At 35.9% G+C, this 25,597-nt stretch overlaps 1 protein-coding gene across 1 annotated transcript in view; it reads left to right on the top strand.

The window, feature by feature from the left end:
* PIK3C3 (phosphatidylinositol 3-kinase catalytic subunit type 3) overlaps positions 1 to 25,597 on the top strand; it is a 184,911-nt gene that overhangs the window by 151,054 nt on the left and 8,260 nt on the right. Inside the window, exon 24 of the mRNA XM_027869092.1 lies at positions 15,141 to 15,266. Within this exon, the coding sequence (XP_027724893.1) occupies positions 15,141 to 15,266 (126 nt within the window). The remainder of the gene's footprint in view (positions 1 to 15,140; positions 15,267 to 25,597) is intronic.

Genomic DNA, 25,597 nt, shown 5'->3' on the forward strand with positions numbered 1-25,597 from the left:
TTTTGTCATTGACTATAGCTCATCCATCAAAAAGTATAATTGGCTGATATAAATTTCCTTTGCAATATTCAGCTGTTACACCAGATTTCAAAAGTTTCCATCCTTTTGGCATCTGCTGCCTTCATTGTCTGTCTTACTACTTATTTTCATCCCATTCATCTTTGTCATAGCTTCACTGTTCCTTGAATTGATTTTACTCATTTTTGTTTTGAGGTCTTTTATAAGAGTCTTGACAGTGTGTGTCAACTGAAATCTCCCAATTTCTTCTGCCAATTAAGTTACAGTGCTCTTCTTTATTAGTTCCATATCTGTTTCCATTTGGGAAAAAAAAATCCTTTCATTTCTAAATGTGAAAATACTCTTTTTTCCAGGTGTTTGATTAGTAATGTTATTTATTGTGAAATTCTGTGTTGTTTTTGTTTTTAATTTGACAATTTATAAAAGAAGCATGTGCTATAGTACTTTTTCTTTTGCTATGCATCTCCCCAGTATCTCTTGTGTTTCTGGTTCCATTAAATGGATTTTAAAACATAATTTCAGCTTTTTTGCAGAGAACATTTCAAAAAGACAATTGTTTTCTGCTATATGTGTATATTTTATTGATAACTAAAATCCTATAATTTTCCTATTAAAATCATAATGATGTAGAAAATGTGACAGAATATTTTTAAATGTATGGCATCACAAAATGTGTCTTAACAATAAAAATAGTAATAGTTCCTTTTCTTTTGATGAAATGAACTTGTTGGCATTCCTTGTAGAACCTAGTTTTTCTAATAGTATTACCAATATACTGCAGTTCTTGTGAGTAACATTTGCCTCAAGCAAGCCTGTGCTGTGTGATAGAGCTTTGCTTTGGCCTCATGATTGGATTGGATTTATAAGGTGATTAGACCTTGACCTCCCTCGTTGGCTACTTAAATTTCATTCATTGTTCTCAAGGATGTGAGAGCCAATTACTAAGTTTTATAATATCTTTTAAAAACTGCAAGTTATCCATAGCACTTAAAGTAATGTAACCAAATTTATTTAAGTTGAGAGGCCTTCTTTGAGTAAAATAAATTCATTTGATCAATATGACCTTGTAAAACGCACTTAACATCTGAACTTCACTTTTCACATATATAAAATGGGAGTAATAATCGTTCTAGAACTACTTGGTTTCTTTCACTCAGTGGTTGTGAGGATCAAATAAGACTGTGTGGGAAAGTGCTTTATAAACTATAGAGTGATATACAGTTGTAAGAGACCTAGAATGACATTTGCATTCTAGGACATTTGGAAAGTTGACATGTAAATATATCAAGATTGTTTGCCCTTATTGATGCTCATTTTCTCTGTACATTGGTTTTTACTACCTATTATAGTCTAATTCTTATAAAATTATAATTCATATTTATGCTGTATGTTATTTGATATATAATCAGAAATCATTTATTAGAACGTCCTCTTCCCCAACTATATTAGGTCACAGAATTTCAGGCATTTAGCATACCATCATCATCAATATTTGAGTACCTCATACTAATGGGCCATTGGGTGGCTAAGCATGAAATAATACTTCAATATTTAAATGAATTTTTACTCTCTCCAATTTTGTATAATCCCTTCAGTCATATACATGGCAGTTCATCATCCACCAGCTTTTTTTTTTCCTAACCAAGAAAATTACAGAGAAATATTTCCTACCTTAAGTTTATAATTTAAAGTAGAGTAATATCATGGAGAAAGGATATACAGATAATCTAATAAAAAAATTAAATAAGCAGCAAAATATTTTGTGGTATAGCTAATGTCTATCCTGTAGCTTATATCTATTAATTTGCAAATTAGTAAATTGTTTTGGAGACTATCCTATTCTCTTTTATATAGTTTATTTAACTGTTTAATGCTGTCTACAGAAGCTGTTATTAGCACATCAAGACAATGCCAAGCAAAGTGATGTGTTTTGCTTTGTATTGAGGTTTCTTCCCCACGCTCTTTCACCTATCTGTTTTGTTCTAACGGGGGCACTTACGTAAAAACCAACAGTTAGGTTGAAAGGGGAGTTTTGGACATAAACACAGTCTACTAATTTACAGGTCCTCGATGGATACACCAAATTAATGAACTTTAACTATTGACAGATCAAAATAAGAGCATACTTTATACAACTGGAAAGTAATTTTAGAAGCAGAAGTATTCCATATATAGGTAAGATACAAGGGAGAAACTATCAACTCTCCATTTAAATCTAAGAGTTCACTTTTTAAGATTAATTGAATAGCCAAGAGACATCATAGTAGTCTGGTTTGAAGAAAGAAGGTTCGAGGCATTTGACAGGAATGAGAGTAAGATGAGTTAAGGAAGGAGTCTTTAAAGAGATAAACCTGAGATGGCAAAAAAGAAGAAGAATTATGTCCTATTAGGGAATTTTTTTTCTGCCCTTTTGTTTAGTGTAAAACTTTGCAGTGCTCCAATAAATCTGTAACCTCATTGATAGAAATATTTCACCGATAATACAGATCGCAACCTATCCATGCCTATCCACCTTATGAAACATAACCATTATGCTCTCTCATATAGTAAAAAGTGGAGAAATAAAAGGTGTTAATACTGCAGTAGGTTAAAGTGCTGTGCTATTATCTTGTATGAATAGGTGAATGGTATCATTAAGAAATCAGATATTCTTGTTAGGAGATTATACATGGAGAATTGGTTTTCAAAGAACTACTGCAGAATGCACAATTGAAGTGTAACAAAATGAGTAGTAGATGTTTTAAGACAGATTTTACCCTCAGGATGCTTAAATTTTCCTCCGATTTAAAAAAATACTTATGGAGGCTTCATATAAAAATGCTGAGATAGAACATAGGTTATAATAGATTTCAATCATAAGGAATGAGCCTTTCAACCTTGTTGAATAATAAGTTTGTGCAAAGTCATTTAATAAGATAATACTATATCTTTTTGTAGAATTAAATAGATGTTTTCAGCTTCTGAATCGATATTTCTAAGCTTTAAACAAAAAATCTATATATATTTCAAGCAACTCCAAATTAGCTAAAAATCCATTTCGGACTGACCTATAAAACTAAATTACATTTAGCATCTATAAGGTCAGTAGTCACTCAGACCGTAATATCACATTCATGAAAAGCTTAGCAATATATTTCTTGTTTGTTTCACTAGTAGCTATGTCATATTACAGGGGAGAGACTTCATTTGCTTTATTTTTTTTTAAATCGTTAAAGCTTCAATCATAATGATATTTGTTTCTGTTTAAAATGTTCTGTATTTTTAATTCCTGGCTTTATTGAAGACAGGAGAAAAAAATATCGAGTTCAGCCGAAATAATCAAGTGAACTCAGCAAGAAAATGATGTTTAGATTAAAACTATCCTTTTAACCTGATGAATCAAAATTGGGGTAGGGGGTTGTTGTTGTAATTTTTACACTTTAGTGATTAAACCATTAGGAAATGTATACAAGGAAAGAATTTTTGTTAATGTGGAAGTCCCTAATCTTTTCAGTAACGGAACTTTAATGGAAAGTGTTCTGCTTTTAATTGTTTTAATAAAAGACACTTTTGCTTAAGAGATACAAAACATTAAATTATTTCAAGTGAAAGTTTTATTCCTTTTATATTAATGGATGTTAAATAGCGTTTTTAAATACTGTATTTTGAGCTTTGTAGACAAAAGTGTAAAAATTGGTTTTAAACAGTGAAATAACTGCTTTTCAGGAAAGATAATGAAGTTAGGTCTAGAAATACATTTCAGCTTTTTGTTTGTAGTAAATAACCTTATATATTAGGTATGTAGACCTGAAAGAGTAGATATACAGATCGTCCTGCTATCAAAGGCAGATTGAATGTTCATTATAAATAAGAGAGATGTTTTCTAAGTGTCCAGCCTAATATAATGTTTTTAATAACAGGAAAATTGCCTACTTCTGAGGCAGATCAGGGACTTCCGGCTAGTCTTTCTATATTCAAAGTCAAGTAATGTAAATTAGTTCCTAGAAATGAAAAAAGATGGCAAATCTTGAGTGAGGGGAAAGTAAAGATGAGCTTTAGTCTCCCCACCAATGGATATGTATTGGGTAGTTATAGATTGACTGTAGGAAAATCAAATTCCAAGTGAGGTGAGGTTGCTTCTTTTCTTGGCTTATTAAGTAATAGCTAATTTCTGAATATGGTACCCATGGGAATCATCTGAGATGGAATTACCTCTTACTGCCAGAAGTACAAAATTTTTAAAAAGAAAAATGTTATCCACTCAAGATTTGACTAAAAAGCAGGATCTGATAAATCAGGGCTGTTTACTCTTGAGTATCATCATCTTTCCAGTAATGCTTTAACTCCCTAGGGATGAACTGTTAGAATGTAATTTTATAATCAACTTCCACATCTAACTGAAAGCAAATTGCCCAGTTATCACTTCTGTCCACTAGCTTTAAAATGTGTTAGTTGAAATATGTGAATAGCAAATAGCAGTTTGTGTCTTGTATAAAACTTCCTACAAAATTAAGTACAGATTATATAGTTTGACATAGTTTATATAACAAAAGAACATCATTGTGAACTCATCATAGAAAAAAAAACTTTAATTTTTTTTTCTTTTGTTCAGGAAGAATAAAGTCCTGTTGGATTATATAGCTGATTAGTTTCTTAAGTTTGGCAGTAGTGAGACTACCTAATTTTATCCTGTCTTTATTACAGAAATGTGGCTTATACTAGTTATGTGTTATAAAGTGAAATAAAATAAGACACAGTAGAACTAATTGATCTTCCATAATGTGGATAGCATGCAAATTCAAGTTTATGAAACTAGAGACAAAAATGTTAGAAATTTGAATATAGTACCCAGCAGAGTATTAAGTTCAAAATAGGTGCAGAAAAAAAAATTTTTTTCAAAGTTGGTTGTAGTGTCCCCTACTTACCTGCTAGGAAAATTCAGACTTTTTGAACAGATAATAAATGTCTGTTGATGCTTAAACAAAATTATATTACAAAAAGATTTTTTTCATTTAAAAAGATCAGTTCAGAATTCTTTTAAAAAATTCCCCTAGCATATTTAACAATAGCAACAAACATTAAAAACAAATTTCCAGCCAAAGTCAGCCAGGTTGGTTGATAGGAAAGGTCTGTTGCACCAGGCTGGGAGAGGAGCTCAGTTTAGCATGGGCCACGCAGGCAAAGATCAGGCCTCAGCCAACCTGGAGCAGGCCTCAGGGTACTGAATCACTAGCAGCTGTAGCGGTTTCTAGATTTCTCAACCCGCAAACACCAAAGACAACTTAGAAGGTCAATAGGAACCTGTGACCACGGTGAGAGAGATGCTTGGTCCCAGCCCCAGTCCTGGAGCAGCCCTAGGGCAGCAGCTGCTCTCGGAGCTCTCGGCCCACAGGCTGAGGGGGAATCAAGTGGCTGATCAGAAAGGGATTACATGGATCTCTTTGCTGGTGCTGAGGCAGGATTCTCTTGCTTTGCCCATGCTTGGATCTGGGTCACAGTTCTAGGTGGCGGTCCTGGGGTGCTGGCGTGGCGGAGCTTGTAGTGGTGATGGAGAGGGAATCCTCCTCACAGTTCCAAGACAGAAAAGCATGCTTGTGGTCACTTATAGACCAGAGCACTGGCCGGGAAAGGAGTAAACACCTCACCTTTGATCATACCACCTTGATAAAAACTGAAAATTTACAGAGCCCTAGAAGTATCTCTGAAAACAGCAGTACAAAACCCCTAAAGCTTGGGACAGTATATCTTCCATACTGGAAGCAGACCCCTATCTTAACAAAGAGTTTAAAAGTCAAGTAATTGGCTGAGAACATGAGTAAACAGCAAAGAAAAAGTCAGACCATAGAATCTTACTTTGGTGACAAAGAAGATCAAAACATACAACCAGAAGAAGACAACAAAGTCAAAACTTGTACATCCAAAGCCTCTAAGAAAAATATGAATCAGTCCCAGGCCATAGAAGAGCTCAAAAAGCATTTTGAAAAGCAAGTAAGAGAAGTAGAGGAAAAACTGGGAAGGGAAATGAGAATGATGCAAGAAATCATGAAAAATGAGTCAACAGCTTGCTAAACGAGACCCCCAAAAAAAATACCGAAGAAAATAACACCTTAAAAAATAGCCTAATACAAATGGCAAAAGAGGTCCAAAAAGCCAATGAGGAGAAGAAAGCCTTAAAAAACAGAATTGGCCAAATGGAGAAGGAAGTCCAAAAGCTCATGGAAGAAAATACTTCCTTAAAAATTAGAATGGGGGCAGCTAGATGGCACAGTGGATAAAACTCTGGCCTTGGAGTCAGGGGGACCTAGTTCAAATCCGGCCTCAGACACTTGACACTTACTAGCTGTGTGACCCTGGGCAAGTCGCTTAACCCCAATTGCCTCACCAAAAAGAAAGAGAAAAGAAAAAAAACTGGAATGGAGCAAATGGAATATAGTGAGTGACTTTATGAGAAATCAAGACATTATAAAACAAAGCCAAAAGAGTAATTATCTTATACAAATGAGGTCCAAGAAGAAGAACTGACACAGAGGAATTAGATGGGGAAGGAGGGCTGGTAGATCTGGAACCCTGCTGTCATGGGTTAAATAGGGGACAATTCATCTGTTTCTAGAAGGTGTAAAAGTCTTCTAACTTTAGAAAAAAATAAAAAGCTAAGAGGATAGGGAGCGGGGAGAAGATAAGGGAGGGATTTTTAGAGGGAATCCTCACATCAGATCTGAGTTAAAGAGAGAACAATATATACATTGAGAAGGGAATTTATTTCTTCTTCAAAAGTGTTTGCTTCTTATTACCCCCTCCCCCAATCTGCCCTCCCTACTATCATCTCCCCCTTTCTTATCCCCTTCCCCCCTATTTTCTTGCAGGGTAAGATAGATTGTAAGATTCATTCATTCCCTGTCACCTTCCCCTCCACTGTAAAAGCTTTTTCTTGTCTACCTCTCCCTTTCTCCTTCTTCCAGTATAATCCTCTCTCACCCCTTAATTTTATTTTTTAGATATCATCCCTTCATCTTCAACTCACCCTGTGCCCTCTGTCTATGTGTGTGTGAATACATTTATGTATATATATATGTATATATGTATGTATACACACACACACACACACACACATATATATTACCACCCCCTTCTCCAATTACTCTAATATTGAGAAAGGTATCATGCGTTACAAATATCATCTTTCCACGCAGGAAGGTAAAAAGTTCAACTTTAATAAGTCCCTTATGATTTCTCATTCCTGTTTACCTTTTCATGCTTCTCTTGAGTTTTGTATTTGAAAGATAAATTGTAGATAAAGAAGAAAAGATATCAAAAGACCACCATTCAAAAGGTTTTCATGGGGTTGAGGCTCCAGTAAGAAATAGATACTTGGTTAGAGAGGGAGGAGAACTAGCAAAGTGAGATATTTACAGTGTGACAAGAAGAGACAGTTGCCAGTAGGAAAATTATATTAAAAGATATATCTATCTATATATCTATATATATAGATAGATATATATATAACTATATTAAAAACAGAAACATTAAGAAGGATAAGGATTTTTTTAAAGATATTTGACCATTGGGTGACTGGTTACCTTTGAAACATCAGTTTTAATAGAGTATTAAAGGGATTGAGTGGAGAGTGGGCGCTGAGGACATAGAGCAATTGAGTGTAGACAACTTGTCCCAAGAAGTTTAGCATTGAAGGAAAGGGTATTTATGGGTATGTTAAAAAGGAAGTAAAGTCAAATGGAAGGTGTTTTGATTTGTTTAGTTTTTAGGATTGGGGAGACCTGAGTATATGTGTAGGCCAGTAGTAAACAGAGAAACATTAAGGATTCATGAGAGAAAGACATGATAAGGGCAAAATCCTGAAGAAGGTTAGAGTAATAGGATCAAAGATACCTGTAGGAAAGGATTCTGGGAAGATGGTGAAGTAGATGAGAAAATTCCAAGCTCACCAGATTTCCCCCACATACAAGACAAAATAGCACCTCAGGGTGAATGTAAAGAGGTAAAAATAAACAAGCAGAACAGTAGTCCTCCCAGGACAAGGGAAAAGAACTGAAGAAAAATTCCAGGCCTGAGGTTTGGTCCATGTGAAGTGTAAACACCTCCAGTCTAATTCCACTGTAACAATGAGTGATCCCTGGGGCTAGCTGAGTTGGGAGGTAGCCTTGGCCCCTCCACAGGAATTTTCGCCTCCCACACAGTGTGGGGAGTCAGATGTCTGAGCAGGGGAAGATTGAGGGAACCTCTGCTGATAAGGAATGCCAGGCCCAGCTGTGCTGCCAAGACATGGCCCTGGGTGAGAAGGAACCACCACATGCCAGGTGGATGCAGAAGCAGTGGGGCAGGACACTGCTGGCTGTGAACACTTGCAGGAGGGTGGAGTTCTTGGGTTTGGTTCCAGGCCAGAGGGGAGAACTGAAGGAGGACATGAGGCCAGAGGCACCATCATCCATTATCTTAAATAGTCTAAAACAATATTGATTAATATGGCTGATACATAGTATAGTTTAACAGTGGGGCATCATTTGTATTACCAGTGATATCCCTAGGGGATGGGGAACCTCCAACCTCAAGGTCACATGTGACCCTGTAGGTCCTCAAGTGTGGTCCTTTGACTGAATCTAAACTCCACAGACCAAATCCCCTTAATAAAAGGATTTGTTCGTAAAACTTGCACTCAGTCAAAAGGCCACACTCACTGTGACCAGATCATTTGCAGTAAATTTGAGATGTAAAACTTAATTTCAAAAATGTATTTTATATATCACTGGTAATACAAATGATGCATGAAATATACTATTTTAAAGACTTCATTTCATGCCCCATTGTTAAACTTAAAATTCTTTAAAATATGGGAAAATTAAGCTCATGATTAAGAAAAATGGAAAAACTGACACTCTAATGTACCGTCTCTTCTTTGTATTTGTATAGTGTCTTTGGTCGTGTAACTTATCATCTTTAACATTATGAAATGGCATAAAGTATAGGAAAAGATAGTCTTATTTATCCTAAAGTCTTTGGGAACCAAACCTTTGGAATGTGTATGACCAGCTCAAATAAAGCTTGGAAAGTACCAAGTGCTTTAAAGTAGTAATGTATATCTGTCTAAGATAATTATTTTAAATTTTATTTTTTAATTTATGAAATAAAACAAGCATTTCTGTAACATAGTAGAATTTTTAAAAAAAAAAGTGATTGCACATGAAACTGCCAATCTATTATGTACAATTTTCTATTCCTTTTAAATATACAATAAAGTTGTCATGTAACTTTTTTCCTTTCTTTTCTCCCCCCTCCCCACCCTAGAGATGGCTACCATTAGACACAAATGTGTGTATGTGTGTGTGTGTAAAATAATTCTATACATGCTTCTATTAGTTCTTTCTCTGAATGCAAATAATGTCTTCCTTCACAGGTTCTTTGTAGTTAATTTGAATATTTATAATAGTAAAAATGACTTAATCATTCAATGTTCTTCTTAAAATAGTATTGCTGTTACTCTATACAATGTCCTCTTGGTTCTGCTCATTTTGCTCTTCATTATTTCATGCAAATCTGTCCATGGTTTTTTCTAAAATTAACAAGTGCATCATTTCTTGTAGTGCAATAGTATTCCCCCATGATCATATACCACCACTTATTCAGCCCTTTCTCCATTCACCCATTTCCCAAAGCATCCCCACAATTTCCAGTTCTTTGCCACCACAAGAGAATTGCCATAAATAGTTCAGAGCATATAAGTTCTTTTCCTTTTTCCCTAATAATCTTTGGAAATAGACCAAGTAATGGTATTTCTAGGTCAAAGGGTATAGATATTTTAATAACTCTTTGGGCATAACTCCTGATTGCTCTCCAAAATGGTCAGATCAGTTCACAGTTCTACCAACAGTGAATTAGTGTCCATGTTTTTCCACATCCCCTCCAACATTTGCTGCTTTCCCCTTTAATTATTTTAGCCAATCTGATAGGAAAATGGTATCTCAAGGTTGTTTTAATTTGTACTTCTCTAATCAATAATAATTTAGAGCCTTTTTTTATATGACTATAAATTATTTGTTAGTCACCTTTAACCTATTATGCCTTATTGTAGCTATCTTAAACAACATCATACTACAGAGCACCCTTATATGTTGCTGAGGTGTGTGTGTGTGTGTGTGTGTGTGTAAAGAAAAAAGAGCTACACGTATTTTTCATTTATTCATATGCCCAGGACAATTCATGATTATTCACTTTCTGGTTTTTTCTTCTGCTCTTTTTCCCCCCTTTTTTCCTTCCTCTGTCTTTTTGTGGGGTTTGTAAATTTTGCAATTTATTAGAACTCTCTCCAACTGTAAGAGTGGAGATTATACAGAGGTTATGTTGCACTCTCAATATCCGTTTTTTGGAAGAGTCAGAGTTAAGATTGGGCAAAGTAGGCTGCCTTCGGAAATAACATGTAAGGGTCACAGCAAAGGACACTGTTTATTGTGATTGTTATCACTGCACACATTTGCTAGAAATGTCAGAAATTCCTAATCTCCTTGGCATATAGTCAGTAGTTTTGTTATTAGTCACATGTGTTACTGTAACAATTCAAATCTTCTGTTAGGTGATATCATGGGACCAAGGAGTGTTGTGGATTAGTCTGGACCTGTGTTTTCCTCGATATAGGGAACTCTCAGGTAGGAAGCACTGTCTACAAATGTAGATCAACAACTACTCTGCAGATTGTAATTGTAGGTAGTTTCCTAAGACACTGAAAGGTTTGGTGCCTTGCCCACCCAGAAGCCTATAGCTAGTATGTATTAGAGATAAGATTTTAACCCATACCTTCCTGACTTACAGGCCGGGCCTCTGTGCCCCATGCCAACTTACCTCACATACATAAATATACATAGATATATAAATGCATATACATATATGAATTTGTGTATGTATGTATGTATACATGTGCATGTAAGAATGTATATTCATTTTTTTAAAAATCTGTTAATACAAATAATTGAGAATTAGCTGTTTTGGTGAATAATTCAGTTGAATATATTTTAAAAGTTTCGTAGAACTAAAATGCATTTAAAAAAAAGGTAGGCCCCTCCCTCATTTTTTCAGTAACTACAATAACTGTCATTTCTTTCCAGTTTAGTTGACACTGTGAATTAAAGAGTTAGAATTTCAAATAAGTGGTCAAATTCAAAACTAGATGCAAAGAGAATTGGTCCTCTACATTTAACAGGAACACTTGGAAGATTTAATAAAAAAAGAAAAGAAAACATATATTCATTTTGAATTTAAACAAAAATCAGTTTGGATCTGTCTTTCATTATAAATATGACATTTAAATCTGACAACACCAGGAACCACTGATTCATTGATATACAAATAATTCTGCAAGTATTAAAGAGCATACTCTTCTGATTACCTCAGGTTAGGTCCAGGAATGTCCATTGATTACAGTATATTCTTCTAATGTGAAATGCCATGCTATCTGGAGTGTGTTTTTAATGAAGATTCCTTCAAGCAGAAAGTGCAGAACTCATCAAAAGAATGTTCTCTTCTTTTAAGTTAAAAGAGCCATTATGTATAAAATTGGCATCCTAAGTAGGATTTGAATGTCTCAAAGTGGAACTGTCATCAATTGAGTAGCAATTGTGTTTATCATTAATTATATCCCTTCTAGTATCATTCAAATTAAATGACAGATATGCAGAACCATTGTTATTACAGTGTTTCAAGTTTTTGTTCATTACATCCTCTTGAGAGAAATCCTTTGCATATTTGTTTTTTCTTACAGCAATTGAAACATCTGTTGAATTTCTTACATCATCATTGAATTTTTATGCATGAGAAACTGAAGCAAGACAGAGTAGGTGAATTACCTACCCAGGAAATAATGAGTTTCATTTACCAGACAATTCTGTCAGTCAGAATAAGTTAAATGCTTAAAGGAACTGTGATTTTGGCATTACAGACACTCCCTGTACTAATAGATCACAATCACTTTGTAATTTTTTCTAGTCTTTTAGGAGTTACCGAAAGATTCAAGTCATTGCAAGCCTAGTAATAACTAGAATGGCCATTTGGCATCATATAAAACACCGTTCCTGCTTTGCAAGACCTGTAAGCTTGTGTTATTGCTGGTATAGTGTTTAAGATGAGACATACCATAACTGGAGTTTAACTTCCATATCATATTCCCCTACCCATCCCAACCTAGACTCAAATTAACCTAGCCATAGGACAGGTAAAGAATAAAACACTGAACAAGTGGTGAAAGTTTCCCACACAGTCCAAAATGGTATAAATAAAACAGTCTTAGGAGGCTCTAGCACTTTCTTGCTCTTTATTCTTTTCCAGGTAGTTATTTCTGCCCATCAAATGGTGTATCCTATTATTATTTTTAATATTACTTCAATTATCATTCATTTAATATGAAACCAAGAGCAAATGATAGTACTAAGCTTACTAAGCTTAGAATTCACATTTCAACATTCACTTTACATCCTTAGTTCTTCAAGGACGGATTCTGTGTGTGTGTGTGTGTGTGTGTGTGTGTTTGATTAGCATTTTGCCCCCAAAAATCCTAGCAAAATATTTCTTAATGATAGAAATAGTATAAAGGGGCATGGTGAAGAATTAGTTACCTGCACTGTAACTTGGATCTGAGCAACTTTGGGCAGGAGGTGGGCTTGGAAAGGCCAGGGAGGGGAAGGAGAACTTGCTGCATGGAATGCCGCTTTTTTCCTCTTGGGTCTCAATCAGGCCTTTAGCCAAGGCTACTTCCAGCCCTTGGATGCATCTTTGACCTTACCATTACCTACAAATAATACCATTTCCCTCTTCATGTGCTCCAAAATTCCTTTAACTGATCATAATCTTTTATCATTCCATTTTCCTTATGACCCAACTGTGTTCTTCATATTCATCTTGACTTCTGTTCTCTTCTCCCTATCCCAACTCCTTGGCTAATTAACTCAGATCTACACTATTCTCCATCCTCCATCCTCTTGCCCCTTCTTCTGTTGATTAAGCCTTGCCAAAACCTCTCTTGGGTTTGTAGGTGGATGGAAAGGAACCAGATAGGAAGAGATTGAAGATAATAGAGTGGATGATAATGAGAGTTGATCAATAAACATTAAGCAGGTACTATGTACCAGGCACTCTGCTAAGCACTGGGGATATATAAATAAATAATAAAATAAAACAAAAATAAATTTTAAAAAACAGTCTCTGCTTTCATGGAGGAGGAGACAATATGCAAACACCTATACTCAAGTTATATACAGGATAAATAAATTTTATAGAGGAAATAAAAACAGAAGGCACTAGAATGAAGAGGAATGAAGAAATGCTTCCTGTAGAAGGTGGGATTTTAGCTGAGACTTGAAAAAACAGGGAAGCCAGGAGGTGGAGGTGAGCAAGGAGAGCATTTGAGGCATGTGATACAGCCAGTGACAGTGGCTGGAGAATAGAAGCCACTTTACAGAGGATTTAGAAGGGAGTGAAAATAAAGTAAGTAAAGGGACTGATGTTAGATGGCAAAATTCCTTGAGAAAGCTATATACTATCAATGCTGCTTCTTCCTTCTCACTGTCTTCTAAATCCTTCCATCCTCATCAGGCAAGTGAAACTGCCCTCTCCAAAGTTGCAAATGATCACTTAATTGCCAAATCCAATGCAATCTAATCATCCAGTCCAATCATTGTAATTTTTTTTTTTTTTGAGACAGGGTTTCCCTATATTGCTCAGATTGGAAGTATAGCAGCTACTCATGGACCTGATATCATTAGAGTTGATCAAGGGAGCTTTTACTTGCTCCATTTTTCCAACCTGGACCTACCTGTTCATCCTTCTTTGGCAGCCTGGTCGGTCCCTTGCTCCCAGGAGCTCACAATATTGGTGCCAGAAATAGTGCAGAAATCCAATAAATTTAGCCTATTACAATTCAAAATTCCTAAGCACAAACCATCTCCAGCCTCTGCCTCTCCAGTTTCAGGGATTGCATAAGGGCATGTACCATTACGTTCCACAGTTTCCCCTTATTATCTTCCTTGACTTCTCTGCAGCATTCTGCCTGTTAATCACCCCATATTACAATTTTTCTCTCAGTTTTCATGATACTACTTTCCATCCTTGTTCTCCTGACCACTCCTTAGTCCTCTTTGCTGGTTCTTCACTCATGTTCTGATAATCTCCCTCTATACCATTTCACTTAATGAGATTAGAGCCCATAGATTCACTATGTCTAGGCAGATGGTTCCCAGATCTCTGTGTCCTGCCCTAGTTTCTCCTGAGCTAAAATCACAATCACCACCTCCTTCTAGGGCATCTTAAACTGAATATTCTGTTGCCATCATAAACTAAATGTGTCTAAAGCAAACTCATTATTTTTTTCCCCAAATGCTTCCCCTTATGAATTTTCCTATTACTGTTGAGAGCACCACCCCCCAGTCATCCAGGCCCTTGATGTCATCCTCACCTCCTAACTCTTACTCCACATACTCATTGCCAAATTTCTTCAGTTTGTTCAGTTGTTATCCCCAGTTGATAGGTACCCACTTTGTTTCAAATTTTCTTTGCTGTAACAAAAACTATGGCTATAAATAGATTTGTGCATAGCCTCTGAAGGTTCTTGAGGACCAAGTGCTAGGCAGTTATGTAATTTCCCAGTCTTGAACAGTTTCATAATAAATATATCAGCCAGAAAAGGAAGGGAAATGTGAGCAAATATAATCTACAAATTGAAATTCTTCTTACATGGTGGTTCTAGTTTAAAAAAAAAAGTTTCACAAGCCCTTAAATATGTATTACAAAGAATTATTTTAATCTGCTTTATTTACTTTAAAGTTAGAAGGGCCTAACAGAATCTTATTTTTATTAACTTTTTTATGTAAATGTTTTATCTTAAGCATAGAAGAAGTAATTATGTACACAGTATTGTATATAGAATATATGATACATTAAGCATTATACAGTAAATGGCTATTTTCAAAGGAATAGTTTTGTAATTCATTCAGAATTGTATCTTGTGAGTTATGGGTCATTACTCCTCCATGGAAATAACTTGCTATATATTCTAAAAATACCTTTATTGGTCTAATTCTGTTAGATCTCTGTTAGAGAAATCTGTGTTTGTTTTTCATCATATAAGAAGCCATCAAACTCTTTTCTAGGTGCAAGATAAGTTCCGTTTAGACTTGTCTGATGAAGAAGCAGTGCATTATATGCAGAGCCTGATTGATGAAAGTGTCCATGCTCTTTTTGCTGCAGTGGTGGAACAGATCCATAAGTTTGCTCAGGTATGTTTGTCATTGAAGGCTATGGTTTGTTAGTCCATCCTCACCACTTTCCACTTCATAGGCTTGGGCCAGGCCTACTTTCCTCCACTAAACCACATCGTTCCAGTAACATCAAACACTTCTCACAGCCCCCTCATCCTGCTGAACTACCTCTGATCCATGCCCTCCATTATTCCTGACACAATCCACCCACTCTTCTCCACAAAGGAAGAAGCATTGTGTGTACCCATGTCCTTTATTTTCAATGGTGAATATAAGTATTTTTTGATACTACCCAGAACATGAAGTTGTAGCAATTATAGCTTTACCATTTGCCTGATAGGTGCGTTGAGCTTGTACACAATCTGTGGTGATTGCTGTGCATTTATCCCAATTAAAAAGCCATTAGGAGACTAACAGGCTTTGTTTGTTTGTGTTTTCCACAGTGTGTTTATATTGGTAATCCTTCGATGTAAAACTGCGTTTTGTTTCAAATGTGGCCTTGGTAGAAATGACTGGGAATGGTGTTAGAGCATCTAAGAAATAACTCTCCTTCCTCCCTAAACAGCTCCTCCTCCAGACTTACTCATTTGTTTTTGTTTTTTTTTTAAATTGCCCTCATCTATAACTTTGTCAACATAGAGACCAAGTGTGAAATTGTTTGCTCCATGGATATTGACAACTGTCTGTAACTTAGTCTTAGACTTGCCTGGGGCATTGATAAATTAAGGGTCTTGCCCATGGTCACAGCTGCTGTGTGTCAGTGGTAGGATTTCAACCAGGGTCTTCCTAATTTCAAGGTCAGCCCGTAATCAGCTTTGCCACAGTGTTGCAGTTTTGTTCAGTCTCTTCCCCTTCCCCTTTCTTCCTGAGGAAGCTAGGTGGTGCCATAGTACACAGAGCACTGGGCCAGAAGTCAGAAAGACCTGAGTTCAGATTTAGCCCCAGTCCCTAACTATGTGGCTTTGGCAAATCATTTAACCTCTGTTTGCCTCAGTTTCCTCATCTGTAAAGTGGAGGTAATAACAGTACCTACTTCTCCAGGTTGTAGTGAAGATCAAATGAGAAAATATTTGTAAAGCACTTAGCGTTGTGCCTGGTATATAGTAGGTGCTATATAAATGCTAGCTAGTATTATTATAATTATTATTATCATTCTTCTCCTCCATCTTATACACACACACACACACACACACACACACACACGAGTTAAGTAAATATTTAGTTGAAGGAATGAAAACTTGCAATTGTTCAGTCATGTCTCACTCTTCATGACCCATGGACCATAGCACGCCAGTACTGTCCATGGAGTTTTCTTGGCAAAGATATCGGAGTGGTTTGCCATTTCCTTCTGCAGGGAATTATATCAAACAGAGGTTAAGTGACTTGCCCAGGTTCACACAGCTAGCAAGTATCTGAGGCCAGATTTGAAATCGGGTCTTCCTGACTCTGGCCAGGTCCAGTGTTCAATCCACTGAGCCATCTAGCTGCCTCTGAAAATATATTACCACTGATAATGTGTACTGTCCTGTTTTATGCTAGCCAAGCCATCTGTTCTATGGCATAGAAATATGCTGTGGTAATTGCTTCTACCTGTTACATTAATGATACCTCAAAAAGTATCATTGTTGAAGTAAGAGACTAATGAAAAATGAAGTGGAGATAGCTCAACCTTGATTGGGGTGGGGGGAAGGGAGTCCTGGCCCAAACTCACTTGTCTACCCCCAGCTTTGAACAGCAATTACACCCAGAGCTATGTGATACCATGAGTTTGGCTACTGTGTGGTGCTTTATTGAGAGCTCCACCTCTACCTCAGGGTACTTTATCATCATCTCCAGAGACAGAGAGGTGGGGAAATGTATTTTTTCAGAAGCTTTCAACACCTTTGCTTGTGGATGACTAGAATAATTATCTTGAAAATTAAAACTGTATTTTTTGGTGGTTGTTCTTGCCCCTTATCAACTTTGTGGTATATAGGAAAGATTTTTTATTATTCTTTGTGCAGTTAGAATCATAGAAAATTGATAAAAGGTTTATTATCTAGGAGTCAAAGTTTATAGAACTTTGTTTTCTTCAGAGTAGATTAGGAAGGGGGACAGGTAAGGTTGATGAAATAAGAACATTTCATGTCATGAACTAAGAAGTAATTTTTTTATAGCATACTATAAAGTAGTCTATAGATGGTAAAGAATTAAAAAAGAAAAATAGAATGGATAACCCAAGTGAAGAAGTTAATACAGTAAGATGGAATGATAAAAAAATCAGCCACCACTAGCATCAGCAAGACCCTACAGCATACAAAAAGTAACTGATTTTCAGAAATTTGTTCAGCAGTGTTTAGTAAATTAACTTATTTGTGTATATTGTGTGTGTGTATTTGTATGATGCAAATGTCCCTTACTTTGTGAAATAGATTCTTATTAGCAAGATTGGGTGTAAAGTGCATTTCAATTAAGGAAATCTTTCGTGTTTGGCTTCTGTTTAAAAAATCAGAGATTAATTCCCATTAAGAATAGCTCTCAATAGAATGAGTTGAAAACTATTGATGAGTAAGAGGTATCCATAGCTTAAATGAGCATTTCTTGTCACTTTAAGTATTACAGTTCAAGAGTATCACTCATTTCTTCACACTGTCACTCCAATTTATTAGTTTTTTCTCTGTACATGCTGCTGACACTTCATGTCTGGAAGATTATGGTAACCTCATAATTAGTCTTAACTGTCTTTAGTCTTTACCCTCTTTGATCCATCCAGTATACTACTATCAGATGAACCACCCCCAGATATCATTAGTGCCACTACTGTTTCATCAGTGCCACAGTCAATAACCTTTCTTTTGAGGTTCCCTTTACCCACATTTATCACCCAATCAAGATCTTTGTGACTATTACCTACCATACTTTCTCAAGAAATTCAATATTTAACTCATATCTAACTCTTCCCCTCTACCAAAATTCCTGTCCTTGCACTAGGAGATGTCTGCATTCATGTTAATGTTACCCCAACCACCCTTACTTACTAGTTGCTCAACTTACTCAACTCTCATGACTTATTCTTTGGTTCTACCTCAGCTACACACAGGAATGGTTACATCCTTGATGTTGCTGTTTTTCATGATTTTTCCATTTCCATGATCAGATAACTCTGAAATTCTTTTATCTGAGTATAAATTTCTTTCTATCCCCCTGTCCCTATACCTTACTCATTTTGAACCTTTTTCATGCTTACCATGATCTCTAGTCCTTCCACCCTCAGTATTTTCCCAGGTTATCACCTCTGCTGTACCTTCATTTACTTCTCTGTCCAACATGGACACTTAAGTTAAATAGTTTAACACCGTGCTATCCTCTACTCTGAAGTCCCTTGCTCCCATCCTCTTGAAGCTCGTACCTTGCCAAATTCCAGTTCTTGATTTATACCCACCATCCACCTCCTCCATCCTCACTCACATGTTGTTGAACGGAATTGGAGGAAGTCATACAATTTTACCAACTGGTTCTCAAGTATCGGCTCAAGTTCCATTTTCTACATGAAGACTTTCTTGATCCCCACAGGTTCTAGAGTACCTCATATCTGTTTGGTATATATGTACGTATCTCTCTTAATAAATCCCTTGAAGTCAGAGACTGTTTATCTTTTGTCTTTATATTCAGCATAGTCTGTGAAACATAATAGATACATAATAAATGTTTATTAATTAATTGATTTACTAAACTATAAAACTTAACAGTGATTTCTCATTATAAGTTTTTAGCTCATTATTAAGACTTGTTACAGCTCTCCTGTACCTAACCATTCTTATCTTCTACACAATTTAATTCAATTCAGCAAGTATTTACATATATGCAAGGTATTGTGATAGGGAATATAAATAAAATCCCTTGCTGTAGTCAGACTGGTGTGTCCTTACTGTTTTCCCACATTCATGGATTCCTCATCCCCGCTTCTAAGCTTTCACTGTACATTAAAGTATTAGGAAGTAGAAAGAGCACCTACAACATATGACATTTTTGACTACCCTTTAAGTGAACATAAGTTGCAAAATAACATGCATTGTATAAATGTAAGAACTTTACATTTATATTTATTAAATTTAATCTTATGAAGTTTGTCCTACTTCTAGTGTCTCGTTCTTTTTTAGATCCTGATTCTGTCTTCCAGCATGTTAGCCAGCCACCACTTTCTGTCATCTACAAATATTATAGGCAGTCCATCTGTGTCTTTATCCTAGTCAGTGATACAAATGTTTAAAACAGTGATAAAAATTGAGCATGCCACTAAAGACCTCCTTCCAAGTTGACGTTGTATCATCAATTATTATTTTGGAGACCCTGCCATTCAACTAGTTATAAATTCATCTAGCTCTCCCCTATGCCCTCTATCTCTCCATCTTATCCACAAAAATAACATGAGAAACTATATCATATGCTTTGCTAAAATCTAGATAAGTGTTATCTAATAACTCTCATCTATCAAGTCAAGTTTACCAACCCTGCCAGAAAAGAAAATAAAGTTAAGTCTGGCATAACCCATCCTTTATCTCTTTGTGATCACCTCTTTCATTCTGAGGTACTCACTATCCCTTCCTTTAATAATACTTTCCAGAATTTTGCCAGGAATTGGAAGTCAAATTTCTAACATGTACTTTTATTCCCTTCTCTTTTTAAAAAAAAAATTTGGTGGTGAGTTGGAAAAGGCAAAGTTACCTTTCTGTAGTCCTATAATACCAAACCCCCTTCTTCTGAATCTAACTGCTCAGGAATCAGTCCTAACTACTGGTTGCTTAAGGACCTTGAATTGTAGTTCATCTGGGCTTAGTTACATGAACTTATTAAGGAAAGTCAGGTGTTCTTTCGCTACCTCCTTATCTTGGGTTTTAACTACCTTTTAGCCATTTTTGTTCTGTCCTTTCTCATTCAGCAGTTATTCTCCTTGGTAGATTTTTTTTTTTCAAATCAAAAGTAAAACAGGACTAAAATAATTCTCTTTGTCTTTTTTTATCACCCTCCTATTTACTCTGAGCAATAGTCCTATTCCTTTTTTTATTGCCTTCTTTTCTCCAGTGTACCTTTAAACAAACAAACAAAAAATTGTGTGTTTTTCTTAGCCTTAGCCAAGTCCTTTTGTAATCTTGTTCTAGCCTACCTTTCTTCAAGTTCGATTTATATTCTCCTAGACTTCCTTTGCTTTTATACACTGCCCCCATGCCAGGAACCTATTTCTTTCATATTTCTTTTTGTTCAATTTGTTCCCTTCTCTTTAAGACCCAGCTCAGGTGCCACCTCATTCATGAATTTTTCCCTGATTCTCCATCCCCTCACCCCAACTAAAAATATTCACTCTGTCTTCTAATTTCTTGTGCTACTCTGATGATGTGACACTTACACAGTCCATCTTGTGTTGTCATTATTTGCCCACTAAAGTGTAAGTTCCTTTTGGTCAGAGACTATTATGGTTCATCTCTTTAGCCTTAGTTTCATATGCAACACCTTGCACGATTTAGGTGCTTAACTAGTAAATGTTGATTTGAATTGAAGTATGCAACTCAGCTGTCTCAGTTGACCAACTTCACTATACTAGAGCTTAGTCTTGCCGTGATAAACATAGCCTTAGAGATAAATGTACACATGGGAAAAAAAGAAATCTACTATATTACAATTTTATCATTTTCATTTTGTCCATAGGAGTGTGTACCTAAAAGTGGGAATACACATGGCTATAACATGAAGATGTTAAATTAAGTGAAACTTTGCTTAGACCCTGTGGCACAGGTACATTAAATAGGATCCTAGCTGCACATTAATCTTCTCCACTATAGAATGTGACACTAGTTGGCTCTTGACTAATCTATTGAAAGGAAGTTCATTTTTCTTTGATGACTGCCACACTATCAAACATACATTTAGTTAATATATTTGCTAAGCAGTGGTACTAATAAATCACATTCTCTCGAATTTTGATGTTGGCCATCTGTTTCTGTAGTCAAGGCTAATATGCATGCTTCCTCAATTTCCTTTCACCTACTTTAATATAGTGCACCTGCAGCTATAAAAGACAGAAGAGTTTTTAAGAACCATAAAATAATTTTTTAGAACTTTTCTCATGACATTATGATCATAACTGTACACATAGCAGGCAGGCAGGCAATGGATGTTTTTTGATGGATTATTTTAATTTGATTCAGGTTAATTCAAAGAGACAAGCTGACAGTTCATCAAAACAAAATTTTTAAAAGCAATGTAGTCTACTGTAAACAAAATATATAGTTTTTGATTACTAACTGCAGACATCTGCTAGTGCTCCCTTGTCTGTCAAAAAGCAGAGCAGCTAATAATTTCTCAACTTACCTCCGTGATAATTTCATCCTTCAAAAAAGTCAGAGGAACCTACAAGGCTAAATTCTATTCTGTATTTGATTCTTACTATTAGGAACTGGTTGCTACAGTGGAAGTGATGGACACATTGGAGGGAAGTGATAAGTGTATTCTAGAGTTTTATAATAAAAATGAAGAGAAAATCTCAGAATGGTCTGACATATAACCTAGATTTTTTTGAAAGCGGATTTCAAAGTGTTGAAAGGAAAGATAAATATGGTCCCAATGAACAAAAGTGCCACAGGGTAAAGTCAGCTCAGTAAAGATAGAAGATGCTCAAGAATGAAATTCTTTAGATACAAATGGAAACAACTTCAATGACAAGGAAAAGTGGTATTTGTCTAAAAAGTGTAACCAATGTGCACAGATAACTCACCAAATTAAAATATACAAACACACACACAGAAAATGGAAATAACTTCACAGGTACTCATTTTATTTTCCAAGATCCTTCTCAGTGCTCTAGTTTGTTAAGATTGTCTTAACTCTATCATCACATGTGTTAACTATCTTTCCCAGCTATATGTCACACACAAACTGATGAATATGCCATTTATCACTTTATCCAGAATGTCGATAAAAAATATTCAGCAGCATAGACCTTAGTAGACTTCTAGAGACTTCTTGCTAAGGTGACATTGAATCATTAACAACTATTCTTTGAGTACAGCTTATCCAACCAGTCAGTCCAATCCAGCTAGTTATATTATTGACTAGACAGACTCAGGAGGGACATAAAACTGACTTTTAAGTAGTTGAAGGGCTATCTTGAGGGAAAGGTATTAGATTTGTTCTTTTGACTCCAGAAGACAGAAACAGGGTCAGTGAATGGGAGTTGCAGAGGCAAATTTAGGCTTGATATTAGAAGGAAAAGTTTCTAATGATTGGAATTGTCCAAAAATTGAATGGGTTGCCTTAAAAGGTGCTAAGTTCTCCCTCCCTTTATGTCTTCAGGCAGAGACTGCTTACCACTTGTTGGGTGTTTCACAGTGGAGATTCTTCTCTTATATGGATTGGACTAGATGACCCCTGAGAGAGGTCTCTTCCAATTCTCAAAATCTGTTACTGTATAAAAAAGTTTTATCCCCAAAGACAGACAACTTCCTAGAGGCTTGATAGATTTTGTTAGGTTGAAATTCTTAAATGTCTTGTTTTCTCACACCGAGCAATGCTCCACGTAAAGTGGAGACTAAGTACTACATTTTGTTGCATAGCAGCAAATCTGTGTATTATAAGATGTATATTTCTACCCTAAGTGTGTGCATATAGCCAGTACCTGGTTAACATATTTGCAAAATGTTTTCCTTTAAGTTTGTGGGCCTTGAAGTTGCATAACCTAGAACTCTGTCCTAGGGGAACAGTTCCCAAAATTGGCTATCCTTTAAGGATAGACTCTAGGTGAATCGCTAGTCCTGAAATTAGAGTTTAACAGTGTCTTCTGTTTTTTGACAAAGGGTCTATTCCTTGCATTTTGCTATTTTCCCTACATTGCTTTCCTCTTCTGACATTATTAGAAGGATTAGGTTGGCAGGGCATTGGAAAGGTTTTGAAGTGGGTACAGGAGCATTATGAAGTCCTGTAGATAATCTGAGGAGGTAGAAGATTCAGAATTGATTTCATCTTGCAGAATGATGACTTTGTGAAGATCATAAAGTCTAGGAAAGCGGCTGGATTAGAAATGATGAGGTGAATTCCTAGAGAGCCCTCCTTATATGGTGGAGTATCAGTAAAGATGCCTTTATTTTCTACCCTTACCATGTCCCCTGAATCAGAAAGAGAGAATGACCCCAGGGGCAGGGTGTGCTGAGGAGAAGTGAATTTCAGAGTTGATTTCATCTGGCAGAGTGATGAGTTTCTGGAGAATATGAAGTCCAGGAAAGCAGCTGGTGAGAAATGAATATAATGTCCAGTATACTGTTGTTCTAGTCAGACAGTGCTGTGAGTATTATATTCAGTTCTAGGCAAGGTACTGCATTTTGGGAAGGACATTAACAAGATGGAGAGCATTTACAGGAGGGAAACCAAGTTGGGGAATATCATGTTATATGAAAAATAGACTGAAGGGACTAGAGATGTTTTGCCAAAAAAAAAAAAAAAAGAGATGGCTTAGGGAAGACTTGATAGCTATGGGAAGAGTGATTAGGGGACAAAACTAGAAGTAATGGGTGGAAGTTGCAAAGAGGCAAGTGTAGGAAAAAATTTCATCTGAATTAGACCAGAGGTGGGGAACTTGTGGCCTTTGACCTTTCTCTGAGTGAACTGAGCTTTTTCAAAAGCTGATATGTCCCCTTCCCTGGTGGTTTTCAAGCAAAGGCTGTGTGACTACTTGCTGGGTGTTGATAGAATATAAAGCAAACTACTGCAGGGCAGGGACTGTTTGATTTTTGTCTGTATCACCATCACCCAGCACATTGTAGATGCTTAATAAATGCGTGTTGATTGCTCTTGTAGAGAGGAGTTTCTTAAGTATGAGTTAAACTGAATGGATTCTGAGGTCCTTACATGTTGAAAGTAGAAATTTCAACCTATAATCTACTTATTTATTTATGATTGTTGGATATTTATCAGTTTTTTACAGTAGCCATAAAATATATTTGTATAGACTGTGTCTGAACATTAGCTAACAGTCTCTCCAAGTAACCTATCCTACAGTACTATTAAGGATCAAATGCTATCAAATACTCTTTTGTAAGGAAATAATTATCAACAGCATGAATTATATAGCTCATCATGGTAACTTAATGGAAAAAACACAAAATTTGGAGTCATAGGATCTGGGTTTGAGTCCCATTACTACCTCTTACCAACTATGGGACCATAAGTCACTACTCCTGAGCTTCAGTTTTCTCTTCTGTAGGGCAAGGGAAATAACATTTATATTACCAATTTCACATAATTTTGTAAGAATAAATTGAGATTGACTGTAGAAATCACATTGTAATCTGCAAAGCATTGTAAAAATGTAAGCTGCTATTATTATCAATAATAATTTGATTATTACTTTCAATAAGGTCATTTTCCTTTCAGCCCGTGAAGGATTTACTGAGTGTCTCTGATGTGAAATACCAAATTTGTGAAAAATGGAGATACTTTTTCACATTCATTAAGGGAGATTCTCTTAATTTTTCCTTAAGAACACAGATGCTGTTAAAATCACAATTTAACATTTTGCTGTTGGTCCTTGCTGCTTTCATTTGACTTTTAGATGTGACATATACTGTTGTAATATATATTTTATGTGTGAACGTATACATGCAAGATATAACATATCACTGTTTCTGGTATAGTATATTACTTCCTAAAGTTTCAGGTGTCTAAGTTTAATTGGATTCTTATTTGCTTTGTGAAAGTATCTGGTTAGCAGCTTTTTTCCTAATTTTTTCAAATCAGACCAAATATTAATGATCTTCTATTTTTCTGAAAGCCTATTGTATAAATAGTATCCATATACAATTGTATTCCTTTTGCGAATTTGACCTCTTTCTCTTTCACTTTCATTCTGTCTACTTCAAATCTGTCTAGAGTCAACATGGAGCCTCCCTCTGGCTTTAAACCTTGGTGTCCAGTGGCAAATTTCCTTAATGTAATTAACATTTACTCCAGTTGCCATGTAGAAAAGGCAAATATTTACATTCCTTTTGTAGAGCCCATATTTAGTATCCTCCTAAATCCATCCCTCCTTGTATTGTTTTTCTATACTATCTATTCCTTTGTCCAAATATCCCATCACTTTAATTGGTAAGATAGTAGACACTTCAGATTTGAAAATGATATCCTGATGTGGAAAGGATTGAGTACTAGTTTGAGCCATAAATCCTATGGGCCTCATACAGGTTTGAATCACATAGAAATGAAAGGCAGCAGTATTTTATTGAAGAACACTGTGTTCAAATGCCGTGCAGGAAGAGCTTGGCTCTAAGGTCAGATTGGTACTAGGACAGTAATTCACTCCTCACACTCTCGTATCACTCATGTTT

The sequence above is a fragment of the Vombatus ursinus genome, unplaced genomic scaffold, assembly GCF_900497805.2.
Source record: "Vombatus ursinus unplaced genomic scaffold, bare-nosed wombat genome assembly UNPS02014791.1, whole genome shotgun sequence".
In the NCBI taxonomy this organism is placed as follows: domain Eukaryota; kingdom Metazoa; phylum Chordata; class Mammalia; order Diprotodontia; family Vombatidae; genus Vombatus; species Vombatus ursinus.